This window comes from Monodon monoceros, unplaced genomic scaffold (genome assembly GCF_005190385.1).
Source record: "Monodon monoceros isolate NGI ecotype Baffin Bay Population unplaced genomic scaffold, NGI_Narwhal_1 Super_Scaffold_18, whole genome shotgun sequence".
NCBI classification, from domain to species: domain Eukaryota; kingdom Metazoa; phylum Chordata; class Mammalia; order Artiodactyla; family Monodontidae; genus Monodon; species Monodon monoceros.
In genome coordinates this window covers 69,454,942-69,478,711 of record NW_021703774.1, presented here as the reverse complement: position 1 = coordinate 69,478,711, position 23,770 = coordinate 69,454,942, and the positions used below count along the sequence as shown (strand labels likewise).

The 23,770-nt window shown below is 38.9% G+C and overlaps 1 protein-coding gene across 1 annotated transcript in view; it reads right to left on the bottom strand.

Annotated features, from left to right (window-relative positions):
• GON4L (gon-4 like) overlaps positions 1 to 23,770 on the bottom strand; it is an 87,656-nt gene that overhangs the window by 63,271 nt on the left and 615 nt on the right. The window contains exons 2-3 of the mRNA XM_029227571.1: positions 22,002 to 22,532; positions 16,210 to 16,401 (exon numbers count right to left, since the gene is read on the bottom strand). Of these exons, the coding sequence (XP_029083404.1) occupies positions 16,210 to 16,401; positions 22,002 to 22,506 (697 nt within the window). The 5' untranslated portion in view covers positions 22,507 to 22,532. The remainder of the gene's footprint in view (positions 1 to 16,209; positions 16,402 to 22,001; positions 22,533 to 23,770) is intronic.

The following is a 23,770-nucleotide window of genomic DNA, read 5'->3' as shown; positions in this document are numbered from 1 at the left end:
TGCCACGCATATTAAGTGAAATAATATATATCAAAGTGCTTTATAACCAATGAAATATTATACAAATGTAATTTATCATTATTATTATTACACTGAGTCTAGAAAAGAAAAAAACAAGGAGCAAATCAATTTAAAAAATCCACTCTGATTAAAAAAGGGGGGAGGGGATGAAGTACCTCTATTCTACAAGAAAGGAGTATATATATAACCAGATAAAAGGAAAAGCTTCTTGGTTATTAGAATCTGTTAAGTCTTGAAGTAGATTATCACGCAACACCAAAATGAGGTTCTCATCTCTGTGATACTTTTTGGTCTGCTACCGTCTGAAAACAAGGGATTAGAGAAGATTAACATCAAGACAACCTTTTTGGTTTAAAAAGATTTTATGACCTTCAAGCTGCACCCTGGCAATGTTTACTCAGTGAAAAATTATTAGTAATTTCAAACAATTGCTTTTGCACTTGGGAATATATATCAAGAATTTGATAAATGTTCGTAACTTTCAATCCAATCTTCTTCTTAAGGAAATAATTACACATGTAAAGACTAATCAAGTTATTCATTTCAACATTAATTATTTTAGCAAAAACATGGAAAACACCTAAATGTCGACTGAAGAAAAACACACAACCTAAAAGTTGCAAGTTATGTTTTATTCAGGGACCTTACTGAGGACTACAGCCTGGGAGACAGCCTCTCAGATAGCTCTGAGGAACTGCTCCAAAGAGGTTAGGGAGAAGCCAGGATATACAGAAGTTTTCACTGGGAAAAAAAAAAAAAAAAAAACATGTAATTGAACATCAAAAGATTACTGCTAATCGCAAAAAAAGACATCTCAAGTTAATGATTTTAGTGCTTTTCTATGTAGAGGAACATGCAAGAGTCTTGCTCATTGAAGTTATTCCTTAGCTATGCATCTTAACTATCTAGGGCCAGTATCCTGTTTTTCTCCAACCTGAATTCCCCTCAGGGTGCACCCTTTGGGGTTGGGGTGGGGTGGGGGTATGGCTGCAGTGGCTGATGCCTTGACAGCAGGCAACAGTCATTGTTTACTGAAAAGGTAGGCAACATTTTTTGTGTGCACAGCCAATATGAAAAAAATGATTAAGTGAACACTGGTACACCATACACTGGACTGTAACTGACCCATTAAAAATAGTCTTTTTAAGCAATTGATGGGGGGGGGACAAGTTAAAAATGTCTACAAAGAGATTTTAATGATATGGAAACAATTTTGATAATGATTTTTTTTTTTTTTAAAGAAGATGCTGGGGGTAGGAGTTTATTAATTATTTTTGCTGTGTTGGGTCTTCGTTTCTGTGCGAGGGCTTTCTCTAGTTGTGGCAAGCGGGCGCCACTCTTCATCGCGGGTGCACGGGCCTTCTCACTATCACAGCCTCTCTTGTTGCGGAGCACAGGCTCCAGACGCGCAGGCTCAGTAGTTGTGGCTCACGGGCCTAGTTGCTCCGCGGCATGTGGGATCCTCCCAGACCAGGGCTCAAACCCGTGTCCCCTGCATTAGCAGGCAGATTCTCAACCACTGCGCCACCAGAGAAGCCCGATAATGATTTTTAAGTTAAAAAAAAAAAAAAAAAAAAGTAGAATTCAAACATACACATCTTACATTTGTGTAACCTAAACAAAAAATGGGCTACCTTGAGGTACATCCCAACAAAGTGATAGATGCAAAAGAAATATAAAACTCTAGAATGCATCAGAAAAGTGACAAAGCTCTTTACTGATGGTCATTTGAGAAAGCAGCAAAAGGGGAATTACATAGCATAATACACAACAAAACTGTCTAAAAACCTTTGTACACATATCTTTTCCCAAAGTCTCTCTTCTCACCTCATTTACCCCTTTCCTCCATAAACTCCAAAACTCTTCTCTCTTCACCACGCTTGAATCTCCTCTCTTTGCTCCTCCCTTCCCTCTTGCATCCTTTCTCATGTAGACCAATCTAGGCAGTGCTTGGTTTCTGCCATCCACCTTTCCCTTCTCATCTTACCAGTACTTAAACAATGACCTGGTAGTTGCAGAGCAAGAAAAGGATTTCTGACACCCGAAGTTTTGATTCAGCTTCATATTCATATCCTATCATGTTGTTGGTAACACTGTCAATTGAAAAACTGACCCGGGGAAAAAAGTATGAAAGACACAAGTTAAAACTATTAATGTTATACCAGAAATAATAAAGTGTGTTATTAATGAAAAATTAACCTAAATAAATAAAATCTTCCTCACGAAATTTAGATCTACAAAATGTAACAAAAATTCATAGAAGTGAAGACCAAAAAAAGGAAATTTACAATGGAAGCAGCTAAAATTAATAAAATTTTATACAGATAGTTGATGAGGAATCAAATTATCCTTTAAAACAGTGCTTCTCAAACTCTCTGTGGTGAAAAACTAGTCTTGTTTTTGACCAATCCACTGTAGACTCATACTTTTATAAAGTAAGAATATAGCCATAATGTCAAATGTTACAACATTTCTAAAGTTTTATTCTCAGTTTCCGTGATTTATTTTGTTTCAAACCAGTAACAAATAGTTCTCAAACTAGCACTGGTTTTCAGACCACACTTTGAGTAACACTGCTTTAAAATATACACTGTAAAACATTCAACCCCAATAAAAATACAATAAAGACAAACATAAAAAATAATTTTAAAGAACTGTGAAGAAAACTTATCACAAAATAAAAATGGAAATAACAAAATTCGCTGCAGAAAATACTTTTCAATGGAAAAAGCATTGGAGTTAGCATAATTCCCATTCAGAATGGCTATCTTACAAACACAGAATCAAAGTAATCACTGTGGGGTTACACGATCTCATCTAATTACATCCCCCTAAATCACATTACACTTATTTCTCCTCTGATTTCTGATTTTAAGGCTGAGTTTAATAGGGAATGTGGGTCTATAAGGAAAACTGAACAAATTCTAATACATTGCACGGACAATCCAAGAAAGAACAGATAATTCAGTCATATCTTACTCTGTTTTAGAACTAATCTATTATCTTACTTTTAAAATATTGGGATACCACTGACCCTAAGAATTCTAAAGAACTGAAATTTAAAAATTAAAAAAAGGAAAACAAAAACAACAACAAAAAAAGCACTTCCCTGGCGGTCCAGTGGTTAAGATTCCGTGCTTCCACTGCAGGGCGCGCAGGTTCGATCCCTGGTCAGGGAAGTAAGAACCCACATGCCGCAGTGGCCAGCCAAAAATAAATAAATAAAAATTTTAAATTTAAAAAATTTTACAAAGGAAGCCACTCTATAAAAATCAGACTAGAATAAAGAAGAATATCTAATTTTTCCTTCTATGAGAAAGGTGGGATGTGGCTAAAAACAAGGTATTTGCTGAGAAGCACATTTAATGATGTAAGCAGTAAGTTGAAAGTAAATTTGCACTGTAAATGTACTGCAAAATGGATGATGTCAATAAAAACATGGGTGGGTTCTGTAATATCTAAATCACCAAAGTCGCTTTGTTGTATGAAAATACCTGCTTAGGGCTTCCCTGGTGGCACAGTGGTTGAGAGTCCGCCTGCCGATGCAGGGGACACGGGTTCGTGCCCCAGTCTGGGAAGATCCCACATGCCACGGAGCGGCTCGGCCCGTGAGCCATGGCCGCTGAGCCTGTGCTCCACAACAGAAGAGGCCACAACAGTGAGAGGCCCGTGTACCGCAAAAAAAAAAAAAAAAAAAGAAAAGAAACTATGATTGAATCACAGGGAATTCCCAGGCGTCCAGTGGTTAGGACTCCGCACCTCCACCGCAGGGGGCATGGGTTCAATCCCTGGTCAGGGAACTAAGATTACACTCCACAAGTGTTGGGAAGACAGAGGTTGTAGTTGAAGTCTTGCAAAGGAGAAAAAGTCTTCATAAACACTATAGCTTTTTTACAAGTGTTGAAACCCCAGAAGAGCTACCCACTAGGAATATAGGCCACAATCTATAAAGTTGAAACAAAGTAGACTTAATACAGCATAAAACCAACCCCTGGCAGAATTTAAGTGACCCTCCAAAATTATCTGCCTGCCTGAAGAAAACATAACCCTCTTTAAAGGAAGATAACAATACCAACGCCTCTAGAATTTTTCATCCACAATGTCCAGCATCCAATCAAAAATTATAGCAAGAACCAAGATGCCAAAACACTAGGGGATGGGGGAGGACGACAGTAAAAAAGAAAAAGACCTATGGGTGAATCAGATATTAGAAAAAGGATTTTTAAATAATTATGATTAACACATTCAAGAACATAAAGGAAAAGATGGAGAATTTCACATAGAATCTATAGTGCTAAACTGGCATGAAAAATTTAATAGATAAGACACGGCAAAACAGAGAATTAGTGAACTAGACTACAGAACAGCAGAAACTGATGCATGGAGGAAAAAAGAAAAGAATATAAAGAAAAAAACAATACACATGGGACATGGAGAAAAGACCTAACATACATGTAAATGGAATACCAGAAGAAAAGAAGGAGACCAGGACAGAAATGATATCTAAAAAAAATATTTACAAGGATTGTTTTTAACTGATAAAATATCAAATCTCATATTCAAGCAGCTCTACAAGCCCTAAGCAGATAAAAACAGAAAACCCAAGTACACACATAATAGTCAAAATGCTGAAAACCAGAACAGAGAAAATCTTAGAAGCAAAAGAAAAAAAGACAAATTATCAAAGTAACAACAAAACTGACAGCTGAATTTGCAACAGAAACAATGGAAACCAGAATATAACAGAATGCATCTTAAAGTTCTGCAGGGAAAAGAACAACCTAAAATTCCATACACAGTGAAAATAATTTTTAAAAATGAAGGCAAAACTAAGATTTTTTTTCCAGACAAACAAAATCTGAGATAATTCATTGACAGGAGACCAGGTCTGCAAGAAATACTAAAGGAAATTCTTCAAGATGAAAAAAAATGACCCAAGATGAAGGCAAAATAAAGAACTTCAGGATGAATCAAGACATAAGAAAGGTTAACTATGTGATAAATATAAATCAATATTGACTGGTTAAGACAGTAACAACAATAATAATGTCTTGTAGGGTTTAAAACAAATGAAGAATTAAAATACAACATCAATAACACAAAAGGCAGGAGTAGATATATAAAGTAAAACTGTTGTAAAGTTCTTACATGGTTTGGGAAGTGGTAAAAGTACTAATTTAAGGTAGATTATAGTAATTTCAAAGACTGCATATTAATCTATAGGGTAACATGTAAAAGAAAAATAAAAGAATACAAAACTAAAAAGCTAATAGAGAAGAAAAGTAAAAGCATTTGATTAATCTAAAAGAAGGAAAGGAGAAATAAAGGAACAAAAAAGAAATAGAGAAATAGAAAATTATATCAGAAATTACATTAAATATAAATGAAGTGTACAATCTAATTAACAAAGATGTTCAGACAAGGTTTTTTGTTTTTTGTTTTTTTTAACTCTATGCTATTTATAAAAGATACACTTTAAATATAAAGACACAAAAAAGGGGACTTCCCTGGTGGTGCAGTGGTTAAGAATCTGCCTGCCAATACAGGAGACACAGGTTTGATCCCTGGTCCAGGAAGATCCCACATGCCGCGGAGCAACTAAGCCCATGCACTACAACTACTGAAGCCCACATGCCTAGAGTCTGTGCTTCACAACAAGAGAAGCCACCGCAATGAGAAGCCCGCACACTGCAACAAAGAGTAGCCCCCACTCTCCGCAACTAGAGAAAGCCCGCATGCAGCAACGAAGACCCAACACAGCCAAAAATAAATAAATAAAATAAATAAATTTATATAAAAAAGACACAAAAAAGGTTGAAAGCAAAACAATGTAAACACTTATACCATGTACACATTAATATCAAATACAAAGCAGACTTTAAGGCAAGAAGATAAAGAGATAAAAAGGAACATTTCGGGCTTCCCTGGTGGCGCAGTGGTTGAGAGTCCGCCTGCCGATGCAGGGGACACGGGTTCGTGCCCCGGTCCGGGAAGATCCCACATGCCGCGGAGCAGCTAGGCCCGTGAGCCATGGCCGCTGAGCCTGCGCGTCCGGAGCCTGTTGCTCCGCAACGGGAGAGGCCACAACAGTGAGAGGCCCACGTACCGCAAGAAAAAAAAAAAAAAAGGAACATTTCATGCTGAGTCAATTCAACAGAAAGACATGACAATTCTAAATTTCTGTGCACCTGATAATACAGCTTAAATATATAAAACAAAAGTCGAGGGCTTCCCTGGTGGCGCAGTGGTTAAGAATCCGCCTGCCAATGCAAGGGACACAGATTCGAGCCCTGGTCTGGGAAGATCCCACATGCTGCAGAGTAACTAAGCCCGTGTGCCACAACTACTGAGCCTGAGCTCTAGAGCCTGCAAGCCACAACTACTGAGCCCATGTGCCACAACTACTGAAGCCTGTGTGCCCAGAGCCCGTGCTCTGCAACAAGAGAAGCCACGACAATCAGAAGCCCACGTGCAGCAATGAAGACCCAATGCAGCCATAAATAAATAAATAAATAAATTTATTAAAAAGTTGAAAGGGGAAAAAAAGGAGAAAGCCACAATCACAGTTGGAGATTTTAACAAATGTCAATCAGTAACATATGACAGCAGACAAAAAAAAAATCAGTAAAGATATAAAAGATCTGAACAATATTAACAAAACTGACCTCACAGACATATACAGGACATTTTACTTGACTCAAATGACATGTATAAAACACCCACTAAATATGTATTCTTTTTAACAGCACATGAACAGACCATAAGCTAAATGACTCAAGAATTTTCAAAGGTCAGGAATCATATACAATATGCTTTTTGACCACAATGGAATTAAACTAGAAATCAATAAAGAAATTTAACTAGAAAGATCCTCAAACGTTTAGAAATTAAGCAACATATCTCTAAATAATTCATGGGTCAAGAAGAAGTCACAGGGCTTCCCTGGTGGCGCAGTGGTTGAGAGTCTGCCTGCCGATGCAGGGGACACGGTTCGTGCCCCAGTCTGGGAAGATCCCACACACTGTGGAGCGGCTGGACCCGTGAGCTATGGCCGCTGAGCCTGCGCGTCTGGAGCCTGTGCTCCGCAACGGGAGAGGCCACAACAGTGAGAGGCCCACGTACCACAAAAAAAAAAAACCAAACAAACAAAAAAAGGAAGTCATAATGGATATTAAAAATATTTTAAGATGAATGAAAACAAAAGTATGACACATCAAAATTTTCAGAATGAAGCTACAGCAATGCTTAGAGGGCAAGTTTTAACTTTAAATGTATATATTAGAAAAAAAAGATTGGAAATCTTACTAGAAGCTAAAAAAGAACAAATCAAATCCAAGATAGATTGTAGGAAGGAAATAATAAAGAACAGAAATCAATTAAATAGAAAAAAAAAGTCAAGAAAGCCAGAAGTTGGTTCTTTAAAAAGATTAACTGATAAACCTCTAGCCAAACTTATCAACAAAAAAAATAAGACACAAATAAAAAGAGGACCTCACTAAAATCAAAACTAAAAAGACAACCTCATTAAAAATCTTAGACATGCCAAAATAAACATTACAAGCAACTTTATATCAACAAATCTGACAATTTAGAGAAAATGTACAAATTCCTTGAAAAACACAACTTACCAAAACTGACACAAAAAGAAACAGGAAATCTAAATAATCCTATAATTATTAAAGAATTTAATCCAAAACTTAAAAGGCTTTTGACAAAGAAAACTCCAGGCCTAGACAGCACCCTTGGTGAATGCTTACAAAACATTTAAGAAAGAAATAACACCAGTCTTCAACAAACTCTTCCAGAGACCAGATAATGATGAAAAATTTCCCAATTCATTTTATAAGGTCAGTATAACGCTAATACCAACACATCAAAAAGACCTTATAAGAAAGGAAAATTAAAGCCAGTTATCTCCCATAAACAAAAAAACAAAAACCTTAAACAATATATTAGAAAATCTAATACATCATGACCAAATAGGTTCACCCCAGAAATGCTAGTTTGCCTTAACATTCAAAGCCCACTCAATGTATGTTATTAGGCATATGTACCTGAAAACAGAGTTTTAAAATATGTAGAGCTAGGGACTTTCCTGGCGGTCCAGTGGTTAAGGCTCCACACTTCCACTGCAGGGGGTGCAGGTTTGATCCCTGTTTGGGAAACTAAGATCCAGCATGCCAGGTGGCACAGCTAAAAAATTTTAAATAAATAAAAAATAAAAACAATAAAAATAAATAAATAAAATATGTAGAGCTAAAACTGACAAAACTGAAAAGAAATATAGACAAATCCACAATTAAAGTTGGAGACTTCAATATGCCTTTCTCAATAACTGACAGAATAGACCAAAAAAAAAAAAAGAATCTGTAAAAATAAATAAAACCTGAACAATGCTGTCAACCAACTTGACCTAATTGACATTTACAGAACAGTGTACCTTAAAAAACAACAGAATACATATGCTTTTCAAATACACATGGAAGAGCTACCAATAAAGATTATATTGGGGCCATAAAATAAACCTCAATAAATATAAAAGTACTGAAATCATACAAAGTATGATGTGAACTCAAGGGAATTAAATTAGAAATCAGTAACAAAATGATAGCTGGAAGGTCTCCAAATATTTGGAAGTGAAAAAACACACTTCTAAAAAGTTATAGTGGATTTTTGTTTTTGCTGTTATAAGCCATATGGTACTCTATAACTATAAAAATTACATTTTTAAAAAACCAGGTTCTGAAACTGAACATAGAATAGGACTCCAATCCTGTACAGAAAACCTGAATGTGTGTGTCTCCCCAAAATTAACTTGAACGTGTGTCCCCCCAAAATTCATACGTTGGAAGCCTTACCCCTGGTATGGCTGTATTTGGAGATGGGTCCTCTAAGCAAGTAATTAAGGTTAAATGAGTCCATAAGGGTGAATCCCTGATCCTATAGGATTAGTGTCCTTATAAGAAGAGATATCAGAAAGCTCACTCCCTCTCTCTCCACACACATGCACCAAGAAAAGGCCATGTGAGGTCACAGTGAGAAGGTGGGTGTCTACAAGTCAGGAGGAAAGCTCTCACAGAAACTGAATTTACCAGCACCTAATACTGGAATTCCCAGACTCCAGAACTGTGAGAAAATAAATTTCTGTTGTTTAAACACACACACACACATACACACACACACACACACACACACACACACACACACACACCTCTTTTCTTTTTTTTTTTTTTTCTTTTTTGGCCACACTGCACAGCAAGCAGAACTTCCCTGACCAGGGATTGAACCTGCACCCCCTGCAGTGGAAGCGTGGAGTCTTACCCACTGGACCACCTGGGAAGCCCCACACACACTTCTAAATAACCCATGGGTCAAAGAAGATATCCCAAGAGAAATTAGAAAATACTGTCAACTGAAGTTGATAAAATGCAATATATCAAAATTTGTGGGGCATAGCTAGCACAGTGTTTAAAGGGAAATTGATACATTCTATAGTATTATTAGAAAATAAAGTCTCAAATCCATGACCTAAGCTCCCACTTTAAGAAACTAGAAAAAGACCAAATTAAACCCAAAGCAAAGAGACAGAAGAAAATAATAGACAAGAGCAAAAACCAGTAAAATAGAAAACAGAAAAATAGAGAAATTAATGAAACCAAAAGCTTGTTCTTTGAAAAACCTCTAGCCAGAATGATTAAGAGAAAGACTAAATTACGAGTGTGAGGAATAAAAGAACAGACATCATTACAGAGCCCACAGACATTAAAAAGATGACAAAGGAATATTATGAAAAACTTTATGTCAATAAATTCAACAACTTGGATAGAACAAATACCTGAAAAGATACCAACTGTCAAAGCTCACTCAAGAACAAAGAGATAACTGAATAACCCTTTATCTGTTAAAGAAATTGAATTCATAGTTAAAAACATCCTACAAAGAAAACTCTAGGCCCAGATGGCTTCACTGGTGCGTTCAACAAAACATTTAAGGAAGAAATAAAACCAATTCACAAACTCTTCAAAAACACAAACAAAAACAAAAAAACACAAAGAAGAGGAAGGAACACTTCCCAACTCATTGTATGAGGTCAGTATTACCCTAATACCAAAACCAAAGACATTACAAGAAAAGAAAACTACAGGGGCTTCCCTGGTGGCACAGTGGTTAAGGATCTGCCTGCCAATGCATCGATCCCTGGTCTGGGAAGATCCCACATGCCACTAAGCCCATGCGCCACAACGACTGAGCCTGCGCTCTAGAGCCCATGAGCCACAACTACTCAAGCCCGCGAGCCGCAACTACTGAAGCCTGCGTGCCACAACTACTGAAGCCCGCGTGCCTAGAGCCCGTGCTCCACAACAAGAGAAGCCACTGCAATGAGAAGCCCACGCACCACAATGAAGAGTAGCCCCTGCTTGCCTCAACTAGAGAAACCCCGCGCACAGCAACAAAGACCCAAGCAGCCAATAAATAAATAAATATTTTTTAAAAAAACTACAAGCACAGACACAAAAATCCTTAACAAAATATTAGCAAATCAAATCCAGCAATACAAAAAAAATATATATATATATATATACCTATATCATGATCAAAAGGGTCGATTTATCACTGAAATGCAAAAATGCTTTGAAATTTGAAAATCAATACAATTCACCATATCCACAGATTAAAAGCAAAAACGAAAACAAAAGATAATCTCAATAGATGCAGAAAAAGCTTTTCACAAAATCCAACGTCAGTTCATAAAAACTCTCCACAACTAGGAATAGTACAGAACTTCCTCAATCTGATAAACAATAGCTATAAACCAACAAATTCTGCTTAGTGGTGAAAAACTGAGTGTATTTCCCCTAAGAGATCAGCAACAAAGGAAAAGATGCCCACTCTCACTGCTTCTCTTCAACACTGTACTGAATGTCCTAGCCAGTGCATAATAAGATGGGGGCTGATGGACGGAGAGGGAAAGAGAGAGGGAGAGGAAGGAAGAGAGAGGAAGGAATGGAAAGAAAGAAAGAAAAGACACACAAATTGGAAATGAAGGAAAGAAACTCCTTATTTGCAGATGACTTAATTATCTATGTGAGAAATCCCTCAGTACTTCCCTGGTGGTCCAGCGGTTAAGACTCTGTACTCCCAATGCAGGGGGCACAGGTTCGATCCCTGGTCAGGGAACTAAGATCCCACATGTCACACAGCATGGCCTAAAAAATGGGGGGAAAAAAAAGAAATCCCTAAAGAATCTACAAAAAAGTACATAAAGCTAATAAGTGAATTTATAGCAAAGTCACAAGATATACCAATATACCAAAATCTATATTTCTATAAATTAGCAATGAACTGAAAATTGAAAAGAAAAACTGACATTAGCATAAAAAATAAATGCTTAGAACTTCTCTGGTGGTGCACTGGTTAAGAATCCACCTGCCAATGCAGGGGACACGGGTTCGAGCCCTGGTCCAGGAAGATCCCACATGCCACAGAGCAACTAAGCCCATGTGCCACAACTACTGAGCCTGCACTCTAGAGCCCGGGAGCCACAACTACTGAGCCCGCACACAACTACTGAAGCCCTCACGCCTACAGCCCGTGCTCCACAACAAGAGAAGCCACTGCTATGAGAAGCCCGCACACTGCAATGAAGAGTAGCCCCCGCTAGCTGCAACGAGAGAAAGCCCACACGCAACAAAGACCCAATGCAGCCAAAAATAAATAAAAAATAAATAAATTTAAAATAAATAAATACTTAATACATGAAAAATTTATATACTAAAAACTACAAAATATTTCTGAAATTTTTGAAAACCTAAATAAACAAATATATCTTATTCATGGATTAGCAGACTCAGTATTGTTAAGATGGCAACCTTCCCAGGACTTCCCTGGCACTCCAGTGGTTAAGACTCCACGCTCCCAATGCAGGGGGCAGGGGTTCGATCCCTGGTCAGGGAACTAAGATCCCACATGCCGCATGGTGCAGCCAAAACAAAAAAAAGACAGCGACTTTCCCAAATTGATCGACAGTTTCATTATCGATCAATATGCCAGCAAGTATTTTTTCTTTTTTTTGTTGTTTTTTTTTTTTTTTGCGGTATGTGGGCCTCTCACTGTCATGGCCTCTCCCGTTGCGGAGCACAGGCTCCGGACGTGCAGGCTCAGCAGCCATGGCTCACGGGCCGAACCGCTCCGCGGCATGTGGGATCTTCCCAGACCGGGGCACGAACCCGTGTACCCTGCATCGGCAGGTGGACAGACTCTCAACCACTGTGCCACCAAGGAAGCCCACCAGCAAGTATTTTTGAAGAAAATGACAAGCCAATCCTAAAATTTACACGGAAATGCAAAGTACCTAGAATAGCCCAATGATCTTGTTTAAAAAAAAAAAGTTGGAAGACACAGACTACCTGATTTCAAGACTGCGAGATTGGTGAAAGGTTAAATACATAGACCAATGGAAAAGAAGAGAGTCCATGAATGACCCACACAAATAGTGACTTTTTCACATAGATGCAAAGGTAATTTAATGGAGAAAGAAATCTTTTCAACAAATAGTGCTGAAACAACTGGACATCCATAGGTAAAAAAAAGAATCTCAAATATACCTCCCACATTATACAATAATTAACTCAGATGCCAGAACTCAAAAGATCCTGCATGCCGCAACGAAAATCCCGCCTGCCGCAACTAAGACCTGGCAAAGAGAAATAAATAAATAAATATTTTTTAAATTAACTCAAAATGGATCACATATACCTATATGTAATGTGTAAAACTACAAATTCTAGAAGAAAACAGGAAAAAAAAACTTTGTGGCCTTGAATTAGGCAAAGGTTCCTTGATACGACACGAAAGCATAATCCGTAAAAGTAAAACCTGGGACTTCCCTGGTGGTCCAGCGGTTAAGAGTCTGCCTCCGAATGCAAGGGACGCGGGTTCAATCCCTGGTCGGGGAACTAAGATCCCACATGCTGAGGGGCAACTAAGCCTGCATGCTCTAGAGCCTGCGCGCCACAACGAGAGAAGCCCGCATGCCACAAAAAAGATCCTGCATGTCGCAACTAAGACTCGACGCAGCCAAATAAATAAATAAATAAAATTTCAAAAAACAAACAAAAAAAACCTCGAAGTAGCTCCTCGTGGCTAATGCTGAAACCATTCGGGCAAAATAAATAATGATAACATGGAACTATAACTCAAATAATAAAACAAACATCCATGAGTCCACACTCATATAAAAACTGAATAAATAAATGAGGGAGAAGAGACTGCTCTTCTTTACAGAAAAATTCCAATTAATAAATGTAAAAGGAACAACAGAAATAAAAAGTCAGCATTATAATTGTTGCAGGGGATCTACCAAAGGAGGCTAAAATTAGGGGGGAAACATCTGAAGAGAAAAAGGATATATGCATAGTTTCAAAGTATCTCGTGCAAGATATGCAGTAATTACGAATGGAATATAGACAAACAGAATAATGAACAAACATTTCACCAAAAAATATCTATGAATGGCCAACAAATACATGAAAATATGCTTTATATCATTATTCATTAAGGAAATGCAAGTTAACACAAGGAAATACACCTAGTAGAACAGATAGAATTAAAAAGTCTGTTAACTGCTGGCAAGGATGTGGATCAATTGTAAATTGCATACATTCCTGCTGGGAATGTAAAATGGTACAGCTACTCTGGAAAACAGTTTAGACGCAGTTTAAACATACGTTTACTGTAAGACCCAGCAATGCCACTCCTAGTTATTACCCCGAGAAAAATGAAAACGTTTATCTATCAAAGAACCAGGGACTTCCCTGGTGGTGCAGTGGTTAAGAATCTGCCTGCCAATGCAGGGGACACGGGTTCTACCCTGGTCCAGGAAGATCCCACATGCCGCGGATCAACTGTGCACCACAACTACCGAAGCCCGCATGCCTACAGCCCATACTCCGCAACAAGAGAAGCCACTGCAATGAGAAGCCCGCACACAGCAATGAAGACCCAACGCAGACAAAAATAAATAAAATACAAATAAATTTATTTTAAAAAAAAAAGAATTATATGTGGGGACTTCCCTGGCGGTCCAGTGGTTAAGACTCCACACTCCCAACGCAGGGGGCACTGGTTCAATCCATGGTCGGGGAACTAAAATCCCATATGCCACATGGGGTAGCCCAAAAAAAGAGAAAAAAAAAAAAAGAACTACATGTGAAGGTTTATAGCAGCTTTAGTCATAACAGGCAAAAACCAGAAAGAACCCAAACGTCCATCAGCTGGTGAACAGATAAATTGTGGTATATCTATACAGTAGAATACTACTCAGCAATGAAGAACAAACATGAATTAATCTCAAAAGCATTACACGAAGTGAAAGATACAGGATGCACACAATACTGTAAATCAACTATACTTCAATAAAAATTTTAAAAGATACCAGATTCAAAAGGTTACATACATACTGTATAACACCTATATATAATATTGTAGAAAACGCAAAACTGTAAGAATAAAATTGAGATCACTGGTTCCCAAAGGCTGAAAATGAAGGACTGCAAAGGGGAATGAGGGAACTTTTAGAGAGAGATGTTCCATATATTGATTGTAGTGGCAGTTACACAACTATATCCATTTTTCAAAACTCACTGAAAAAAATTTTATTGTACGAAAATTATCTCAATAAATCTGACATTAAAAAAGAATCAGTGTAACTCTCCATATTAACAGAATAAAGGAGGGAATTCCCTGGCAGTCCAGTGATTAGGACTCTGCACTTCAGCACTGCAGGGAGCACGAGGTCGATCCCTGGTCAGGAAAATAAGATCCCGCATGCCACACAACACGGCCAAAAAAAACAAAAAAAAAAAAAAGAAAACAGAGTAAAGAAAAAAAACATACGATAATCTTAATAGAGATTTTTAAAAAGCATTTGACCAAATTCAATATGTGATAAAACTCTCAGAAAACTAGGAAAAAATTTTCCATCATCTGATACAATATATCTATAAAAAGCCTACAATTATCATCACATATAATAAGGAATACTGAACACCTTCCCACAAGTTCAGAAATAAGATGTGGATGCCCACTATCACAACTTCTAACCTACATAGCAATGGAGGTCTATTATTTGCGATGAGAAAAAGAAATCACAAGTGTTCACTTTAAAACCATTTGTTAAGCTAAATAAAGAAGTCTTTATTCACTCGTCTGTATGTGTTATATTTCACAATAAAAATATAATGTTTCAGGCTTCCTTGGTGGCACAGTGGTTAAGAATCCACCTGCCAATTAAGGGGACACGGGTTCTACCCTGGTCCGGGAAGATCCCACATGCCGTGGAGCAACTAAGCCCGTGCGCCACAACTACTAAGCCTGCACTCTACAGCCCGAGAGCCACAACTACTGAGCCCTCGTCCCACAAGTACTGAAGCCCACGTGCCTAGAGCCCGTGCTCTGCAACAAGAGAAGCCACCGCAACGAGAAGCCCACACACCACAACGAAGGGCAGCCCCACTCAGTGCAACTAGAGAAAGCTTGCGCACAGCATCGAAGACTCAACGCAGCCCAAAATAAATAATAATAAATAAAATAAATTTAAAAATATATATATATATATTGTTTCCAAAAAACTTTAAGGAGGCCTAATCCTATGACCTAGCAATTCCACACAACAAAAATTAGACATATATGTTCACCAAAAGATCTACAGTAGAATGTTCACGGCAGCACCATTCAGAGTAGCCTACAACTGGAAAGTATTCACTCATTAAGAATTGAATTAATAAAGAAAATATAGAATATTCTAACAACAGAATGCTGTATCATAATGAAAATGAACAATCTACAAGTATATGCAACAATGTGGACCAACTTCATAAACATAATGTTGAGTGGGAAAAGGCAATCAAAAAACATATTCATATTTCACATAAAGTACAAAACAGGTGAACTAATTTGTGCTGCTAGAAGTCAAGATAATGGTTACCCATGGGTGGGTGTCAGTAATAAATGAAAGGAGGGACTTCTGGGTACTGGTAATATTATTTCTTGATCTGGTTGCTGGTTACATGGGTGTATTCAATCTTTGAAAATTCAGTGAACTTGGATACCTTGGAATATGGGCAGTTTTCTGCAAATTATACTTCAATAAAGAGGATTTTTTTTCAAAGAAAAGAAAAGAAAGCCTACCCATTGGAATAAAGAGTCCACCATCTTCTATCTCTTCCTCAGCTTGGTGAGCTAGAGTCCTGAGTGGCTTTTCTTGAGGAGAGGCACAGACATCTGGCTGAGATGATTTCCTAGGCTGGGCTGCTGGTTTTGCAGAGTGACTGTCTGATGGTAATGAAGGCATCTCCCCTCCAGAATGCATTTGAGATTTTCCTGGAAGAATCACAAATATTGCTCCACATTTTGTCCATTCTCAATTATACTCTGTTGTAAAAATCAGCATCTTGTTATAAAGTCCTTTTTAGTTAGATAACTTCATTAATGATGCATTTACTATACAGGCATTCCTCTCTCTTAAAGACAGTATCCTAAAAAAAATATTGAAATCAAAGCTCAGGTCCAATTTACTCATCGGTAATGTCAGGGAATTGAACTAGGTAAAAGCTAAGGTCTTTCTAGCGATTTTTTTTCCCTATGAAAAAATCATATCCGTAATTGTAGGGTGGGGGGAGATATATTCCTGGTAACAAAGGGACATTTTATATAGATGACCATTAACACCACATTTAATCAACTATAAATGATATAGGACTTCCCTGGTGGCTCAGTGCTTAAGAATCCACCTGCCAATGCAGGGGACATGGGTTCGAGCCCTGGTCTGGGAAGATCCCACATGCCGCAGAGCAACTAGGCCCATGCGCCACAACTACTGAGCCTCCATTCTAGAGCCTACGAGCTACAACTACTGAGCCCACATGCCACAATTACTGAAGCCCGTGCACCTAGAGCCTGTGCTCTGCAACAAGAGAAGCCACCACAATGAGAAGCCCGTGCACTGCAGCAAAACGTAGGCCCCACTCTCTGCAACTAGAGAAAAGCCCGCATGCAGCAACGAAGACCCAATGCAGCCAAAAATAAATAAAATAAATAAAATTTTTTAAAGATATACATTATAAAATGTCCTGAACTTTCTGACTCTGTAAGATCAATCTTACAAAGCATTAGAGTAAAAATCACCATAACATTATAAATACATGGTTATACAGTTCATTAGACAACTTTCTCCTTTCCTCACCTCAACTCTTTTGTTTGTTTGTTTTTTTGGCTGAGCCGCATGGGTTGTGGGATCTTAGTTCCCCAACCAAGGATGGAACTCAGGGCCCCGGCAGTGAGAGTGCTGGGTCCTAACCACTGGACCGCCAGGGAATTCTCTCCTCACCTCAACTCTTAAAGAGTGTTACCTTTCTTTCCATTTTTCGTGAGGGGCATTAAAAAGACAAAGAGGGGCTTCCCTGGTGGCGCAGTGGTTGAGAGTCCGCCTGCCGATGCAGGGGACGTGGGTTCGTGCCCCGGTCCGGGAGGATCCCACATGCCGCGGAGCGGCTGGGCCCGTGAGCCATGGCCGCTGGGCCTGCGCATCCGGAGCCTGTGCTCCACAACGGGAGAGGCCACAGCGGTGGGAGGCCCGCGTACCAAAAAAAAAAAAAAAAAAAGACAAAGAAACATTCATGCAATATCAAAAGCAAACATTAGAATCAAGCTGTCATAGGAACAAGAATACATACAGGCTTGTGTATACACAGAAGATCTATAGAATATACACAAGGCATTGTTAAATAGTGATTGCTTCTGAGAACTTGGAAAACAAGAGGACAAAGTGAAAGGATGCCTAACTTTTCCCTGTGTACTTTCTGCATTTAGGAACTTTTTTTCCATGTTTGTGTATTACATAGTTGAAAAAAATTGTTTTTCAAAAAGAGATCAAATTATTTGTTACTGAGCCCCATTCAAAACAGATAACACTTTTTAAGACTGTTATCCCATCAACATTAGCAGTTTCAACTGGTATACACAAGATTTTTAATTGGAGGACACCCTGTCAACAAAGAAAAAAAGCCTTTATTTTCTTTTTTTTTTTTGCGGTACGCGGGCCTCTCACTGTTGTGGCCTCTCCCGTTGCGGAGCACAGGCTCCGGACGCGCAGGCTCAGCGGCCATGGCTCACGGGCCCAGCCGCTCCGTGGCACGTGGGATCTTCCCAGACCGGGGCACGAACCTGTGTCCCCTGCATTGGCAGGCGGACTCTCAACCACTGCGCCACCAGGGAAGCCCAAAAGCCTTTATTTTCAACTAAAGTATGAATGAATCCTTAATTCTATTTACTCTCAATCTTACTTCCTTTACTTCAGGAGCCCATGATTAATTCACAATGTCAAAAAGGCTAAAAGCTGTGGTTTTAATAGGGACTGTACAACGAGTTGAATTCTAAATCCAACAAATCAAAAGTTCCCTTATGGGGGCTTCCCTGGTGGCACAGTGGCTGAGAGTCTGCCTGCCAATGCAGGGGACACGGGTTCGAGCCCTGGTCTGGGAGGATCCCACATGCCGCAGAGCAACTGGGCCCGTGAGCCACAACTACTGAGCCTGCACGTCTGGAGCCTGTGCTCTGCAATGAGAGGCCGCAACAGTGAGAGGCCCGTGCACCGCGATGAAAAGTGGCCCCCACTCGCCGCAACTGGAGAAAGCCCTCACACAGAAACGAAGACCCAACACAGCCAAAAATAAATAAATAAATTTATAAAAAAAAAAAAGTTCCTCTCAGGCACATTTCTTATAAGAGGGAGGAACTTAAATCAATAGCACAGCAGAGCTTTCTCATTAATCAACAATTGTTAATAATTTTTAGAATTAATGTCTAACATTTAAAAACTGAACTGATGCAAATGATTTTTTTAAACAAACATACCAGAATCTTTACATCTAAGCAAAATACAGAAGTTCACTTTGGTAGGTAGAGCTTCCATTGATACTTTTTCCACCTCAAACAGTTGGAACTACTTCAAAACTGTCCCTACAGTTTATCAGCTGCACCATACTCTACATAGAGAAGATATTCCTTTTCTCTACAAACTTTTTTTTCCTGATCCCATCTCATTGCTTCTCAATTTAATTCCCCTCCTACAGAACCCCCTAGGATCCCACTCTTCTTTTCCTCTTATCAATCTGCCAGATGCCAAAGACCTTAGAAAGAGAAGTCAAGAAGGGTAAGAGAGGGACTTCCCACTCTTAACCTTTCAGTGGTTAAGAATCTGCCTTCCAATGAAGGGGGACGTGGGTTTGATCCCTGGTAGGGGAACTAAGATCCTACATGCTGCAGGGCAACTAAGCCCGCACGCTCTGGAGCCCACGCACCGCAACGAAAGATCCCACATGCCTGCCGCAACGAAGATCCCACGTGCCGCAACTAAGACTCAATGCAGCCAAAGAAATAAAGAAATAAAGAAGGGTAAGAGAGAGAAGTAAAAGCCTTATTCAGAGCACAGCTGTAACTGGTTTACTGCCAGTCTAACAACTTCAAATTGATAACATGAAAATAATTAGCTGAAAACTGTAAAAACCAACTAATTTTAAGCTGAAATCTGCCTAAGTTAATCATTTTTAGAAGGCAAAGAAAGGAAAAAACGGCTTAAGTTGAAATCAGGGTCCATAAATCAATTTTAAAAGAACAATTAAAATTCTATGAGAATAAACATCAATATAGAGAAAGGTTTAATCACTAGCACCTGCAATCTAGAAACATGATTTAACAGTGTATATCAATTATAACACAATGCTGACACTTCAAAATAACCTAGATGTTTCTTCTGTTTTCTTCCCCCACATAATCATAATAAAAAAACCAAAATGTCACTTAAAAGAAAGCAAAACAACGAAAAGAATATGCACTAAATTATAACAGTAATTACTCTGAGCAGTAAGATTATGGGTGATTTTTATTTTCTTCTTTCAACTTTTCAATATTTTCCAAAACGCACATGTATGAATTTTCAATCTTCCTTCTTTCCTCCTTTCTGCTTTTTATGTGACATTTCTATTTGGCTGAAAAAAGTTACTTGGGGGGAAAAAAGGAGTCATAATGTACTTCTTTTACTGGTATTACTTGTATATACAGCTAATTGAAGTACAAGGTGGGAGAATCAACGGGGTAGTAGTATTACAGATAATCCTAAAAAATAAACGTTTATTTATCTACACTTGGATATTTGTAAACTGACCACTGAAAATATCTCTAGATTCCACTCAATAGGTAAGTGACTTTGAACCCCTACTTAATTTTACATACCTTCCCTAGCACTTTAATCCTGCATTTTCCTTCATTTCCTCCTGTCTTCATATCACAAATACAACCTAGCCAAGGAAAAAGTTCCATAGTCTTGCTGCCCCCTCTAGCGATTTCCATTCTCCCATGGCACAAATTATTACTGGGGCTTTCATCCCTCCCTCTTTAATGCCATCATTTGATTTCCTTTTTCTAAAAGACTCTCCTAAATCTACTCTCAAAGATCATCAACCTTTAAATGTAATATTTTCTCAGGCATCACTGTATCTCCTTTGTCACTAAATTTTAAATGATGTATCTGTTCTTAAAACTCTCCTCCCTCCTTGACTTCCACTATTACTTCTCCAGTTTTCCCTCTCTGTCATCTTCCTCCATGCTCCTTTCCATGAAGAAGAACCACAATTAACACTTTTCTAGTCCTACCTCTTACCAACTGAGATTGAGAAAACTCCAATCTCAATTTTCTATTTTTCCTTGATGGCACCTCACACTCCATATATCTAAAGCTGAACTCATTTCAACCCCCTCAAATACCTTCCTCGTGAAGGCATGCTTCACCATCCCCAAGTCCAGTTATCTTAAACGGTATCAGTCTCTGAGTAATATTAATTCTTTCTTTGTAATGTCTCTGAGATATACCCTTTCTTCTCTATCCTTACTGCCAACATCCTACACCAATACTTTATACAGTCTCAAGGGCATAGCAGCATGGCTCTGTATAGTAATCTGGATCTATCCTTTCTATCTGAAGCCCTGCTACCCTCCCACACAAACACAGCACTTCTACGTGTTTGTAGAAAATGCTATTCTGCCTCCACTCCTTCACCCCAACCCGTCCAATCCTATCAATCCAAGTTCTGATTTCAAAAATCCTAATTACTTGTACCACACTAGCACTTAATCACATAGTATCTTAAACTGCTCCAAATGAATTATCCATAATTCATTTGGAGCAGTGTCTTGTCTTCCCAACTAGACTATAAGCTTTCTGAGGTCAGAACTATGCCTTCTGCTTCTTTTGTTAATTGGCTATAACCTTCAGGAAAAATTGAAACACTTAAGTGTGAAAAACAAAGCCCTTCACAATCTAAACACAATCTACCACTCTGAAGATATCTCTCACTACCTCTTCTGCCTCTGCCTCTACCTCTGCCTCTACCTCTGCCTCTGCCTCTGCCTCTGCCTCTGCCTCTGCCTCTGCCTCTCTGCCTCTCTGCGCCTCTGCCTCTCTGCCTCTGCCCAGACTGTTCTTGGCCTAAGATACTCCATGCCACCAGTCCATCAAACCACAACTCATCCTTCAAGTCCTAAGGGTTATGTCACCTCTGTAGATGCAGGCAGCAGTCTCTCCCTTTAAGCCACTGCCCCTCCTCAAGGCCCACTTCATAAATACTCACCAAATCACGAAAGGCCATACATAGTTCATCCCTCCAGAAATGATGAAAAGATAAGAGAAAGGAAAGGATACAGAAGATGATCCAGGAAATGGCAGGGGAGAAGAAAGTTTCCACCCATTCAAAACGTTCAACGCTGACCCTTACAAGCACCACAGCTCCAATTCCATAGCAAATCAGCATCCTCTTTCAGAAACGCTATTTTGTAAAGGCACTGCAGAGAGTGCGATGACAACAGCAAAGGCAATGGCAAGCTGGTACTGACAAGGAAAATGTAACCTAAGACCTTCCATATCTTACCTCCTTCTTCCTTGAATTCTTCACTAGGATCTCCTGAAAAAGGCTCCTTTGCGATAAGATGATCACCTCTGTCTTCTTGAGCAAGTGACCCAGGCCTGAGTGTAATTTTCTTCCCTCTCCTTGAACTAGTGGCCTGGAGTTTTCCTTTACCAATGTGTATATTTAGGGGCTGGGAAGACTCCAAGGAAGGTAGGGTGATTCCCTGAGAGATGGCCACATCGACAGCTTCTACAACTGGTGTGTTTGTGTCCTGGGTGAGCATCCCAGAGCTCAAAGATGGGTCCTCCATACCAAGCTGACTTCCTGCATCCTGCACAGACTGCACTTCAAGGCCAGCTGCTCTGCCATAACTTGGACCCCAGGACACTGACACTGACCCCAGGTCTTTAACTTGGTCAGATTCTGGTTTAACAGCTGACTCTAGGTCTAAGTCATCTTCCTCCTGGTTGCCCTGATGCTGTGGGGACTCTGTCAATGTAGTTCTTCTCTTCTTACAGGGCAACATTTTGCAAGTCCCACTTCTGTTCCATCCTGAAAGGATAAAGGCAAGTTCTTATCACCTTCCTATTAATTAATGATAATAACATTTCCTCAAATCTTTTCACTTATTCATGTTCAATCATGAACACGGTACTTTACACCAAATGCACAATGTCCCATTAGGTGGAAGATGAGAGACAGTGTTAGGCTGCCTGAGTTCAAATCCTAACTCTATTACTGATTAGTGTGTTATCTTGGCTGAGTGACTTAACCTCTCCAAACCTTGGTTTCCTCAACTGTAAAAAAAATAATTGTTCTCACCTCATGCAGTTGTTATAAGAATTAAATAGTAGGTGATTAGTGTTAGTTATTATTATTACCATCAGGGAGGCAAAATAACGTGATGCTGAAAGCAAACTGCGGAGTCAAGCTTCTCTCCAGCTTTGTGACCTTGCATAAGTTACTTAAACTGAATCTCAGTTTCTTCAGCTATAAAATGAAATAAAAATAGCACCTACATCATTAGATAGTAATTTCTTAGATCAATAAATGTTTGCTATTGTTGCTTTCATAAACAGGTATTTCCATTAACAGAAACAATCCAAAAGAAAGTGTGGTTGTTTAAAAAGGTTAGACTATATTAACAGAAATTTTGTGTTGAAAACAAGAAAGAGATTCCTAACTGTTCTCTATGTTACTTCTGGACTCTTGGCTTCAATTCCAATTATCATACTTTAATGGCAACACTAACCTAAAGTGGACGGTATCTTCTCTTATGTTCGCATAGCAGCTATTTGCAAACCTCTTTTTTCATACTTACCACTTGTATGATTGCTTCTTGTCTCCTTCCCACCATCCTGCCCCAAAACAATGTGCTTTTTGAGGGAAAGGACTCTTTGCAGCTAGTACGCCTAGTACTCAGCAGTATCTGCCCTATTGTAGATACTCAATAAATGTTCCTCGAATGAATGAATGAAAGAGTGTGTGAACTTCCTATTCTGTGCTTATTCTATTCATCTTGGATCAAGAGCATTATATGGAAACTGATTGCATCTTTCTACCCCCAAAAAACTTTATTCTCAATACAATAGGTCCAAGAATAGAATAATCTCCCTCCTGTTACAGTGAGTTCTTCATCACTGACAATGTTAAAGCAAGGCCTGAATGCCCATCTACCAGGGGACTAGATGAAAGCGTGGACTAGAGGACTGCAAAATAAAGTTCTTTCTAAGAGTCTCAACTATAAGGTTAGTTTTAAACCTCCTTAATTCAGTTTCTCCAGGACACTA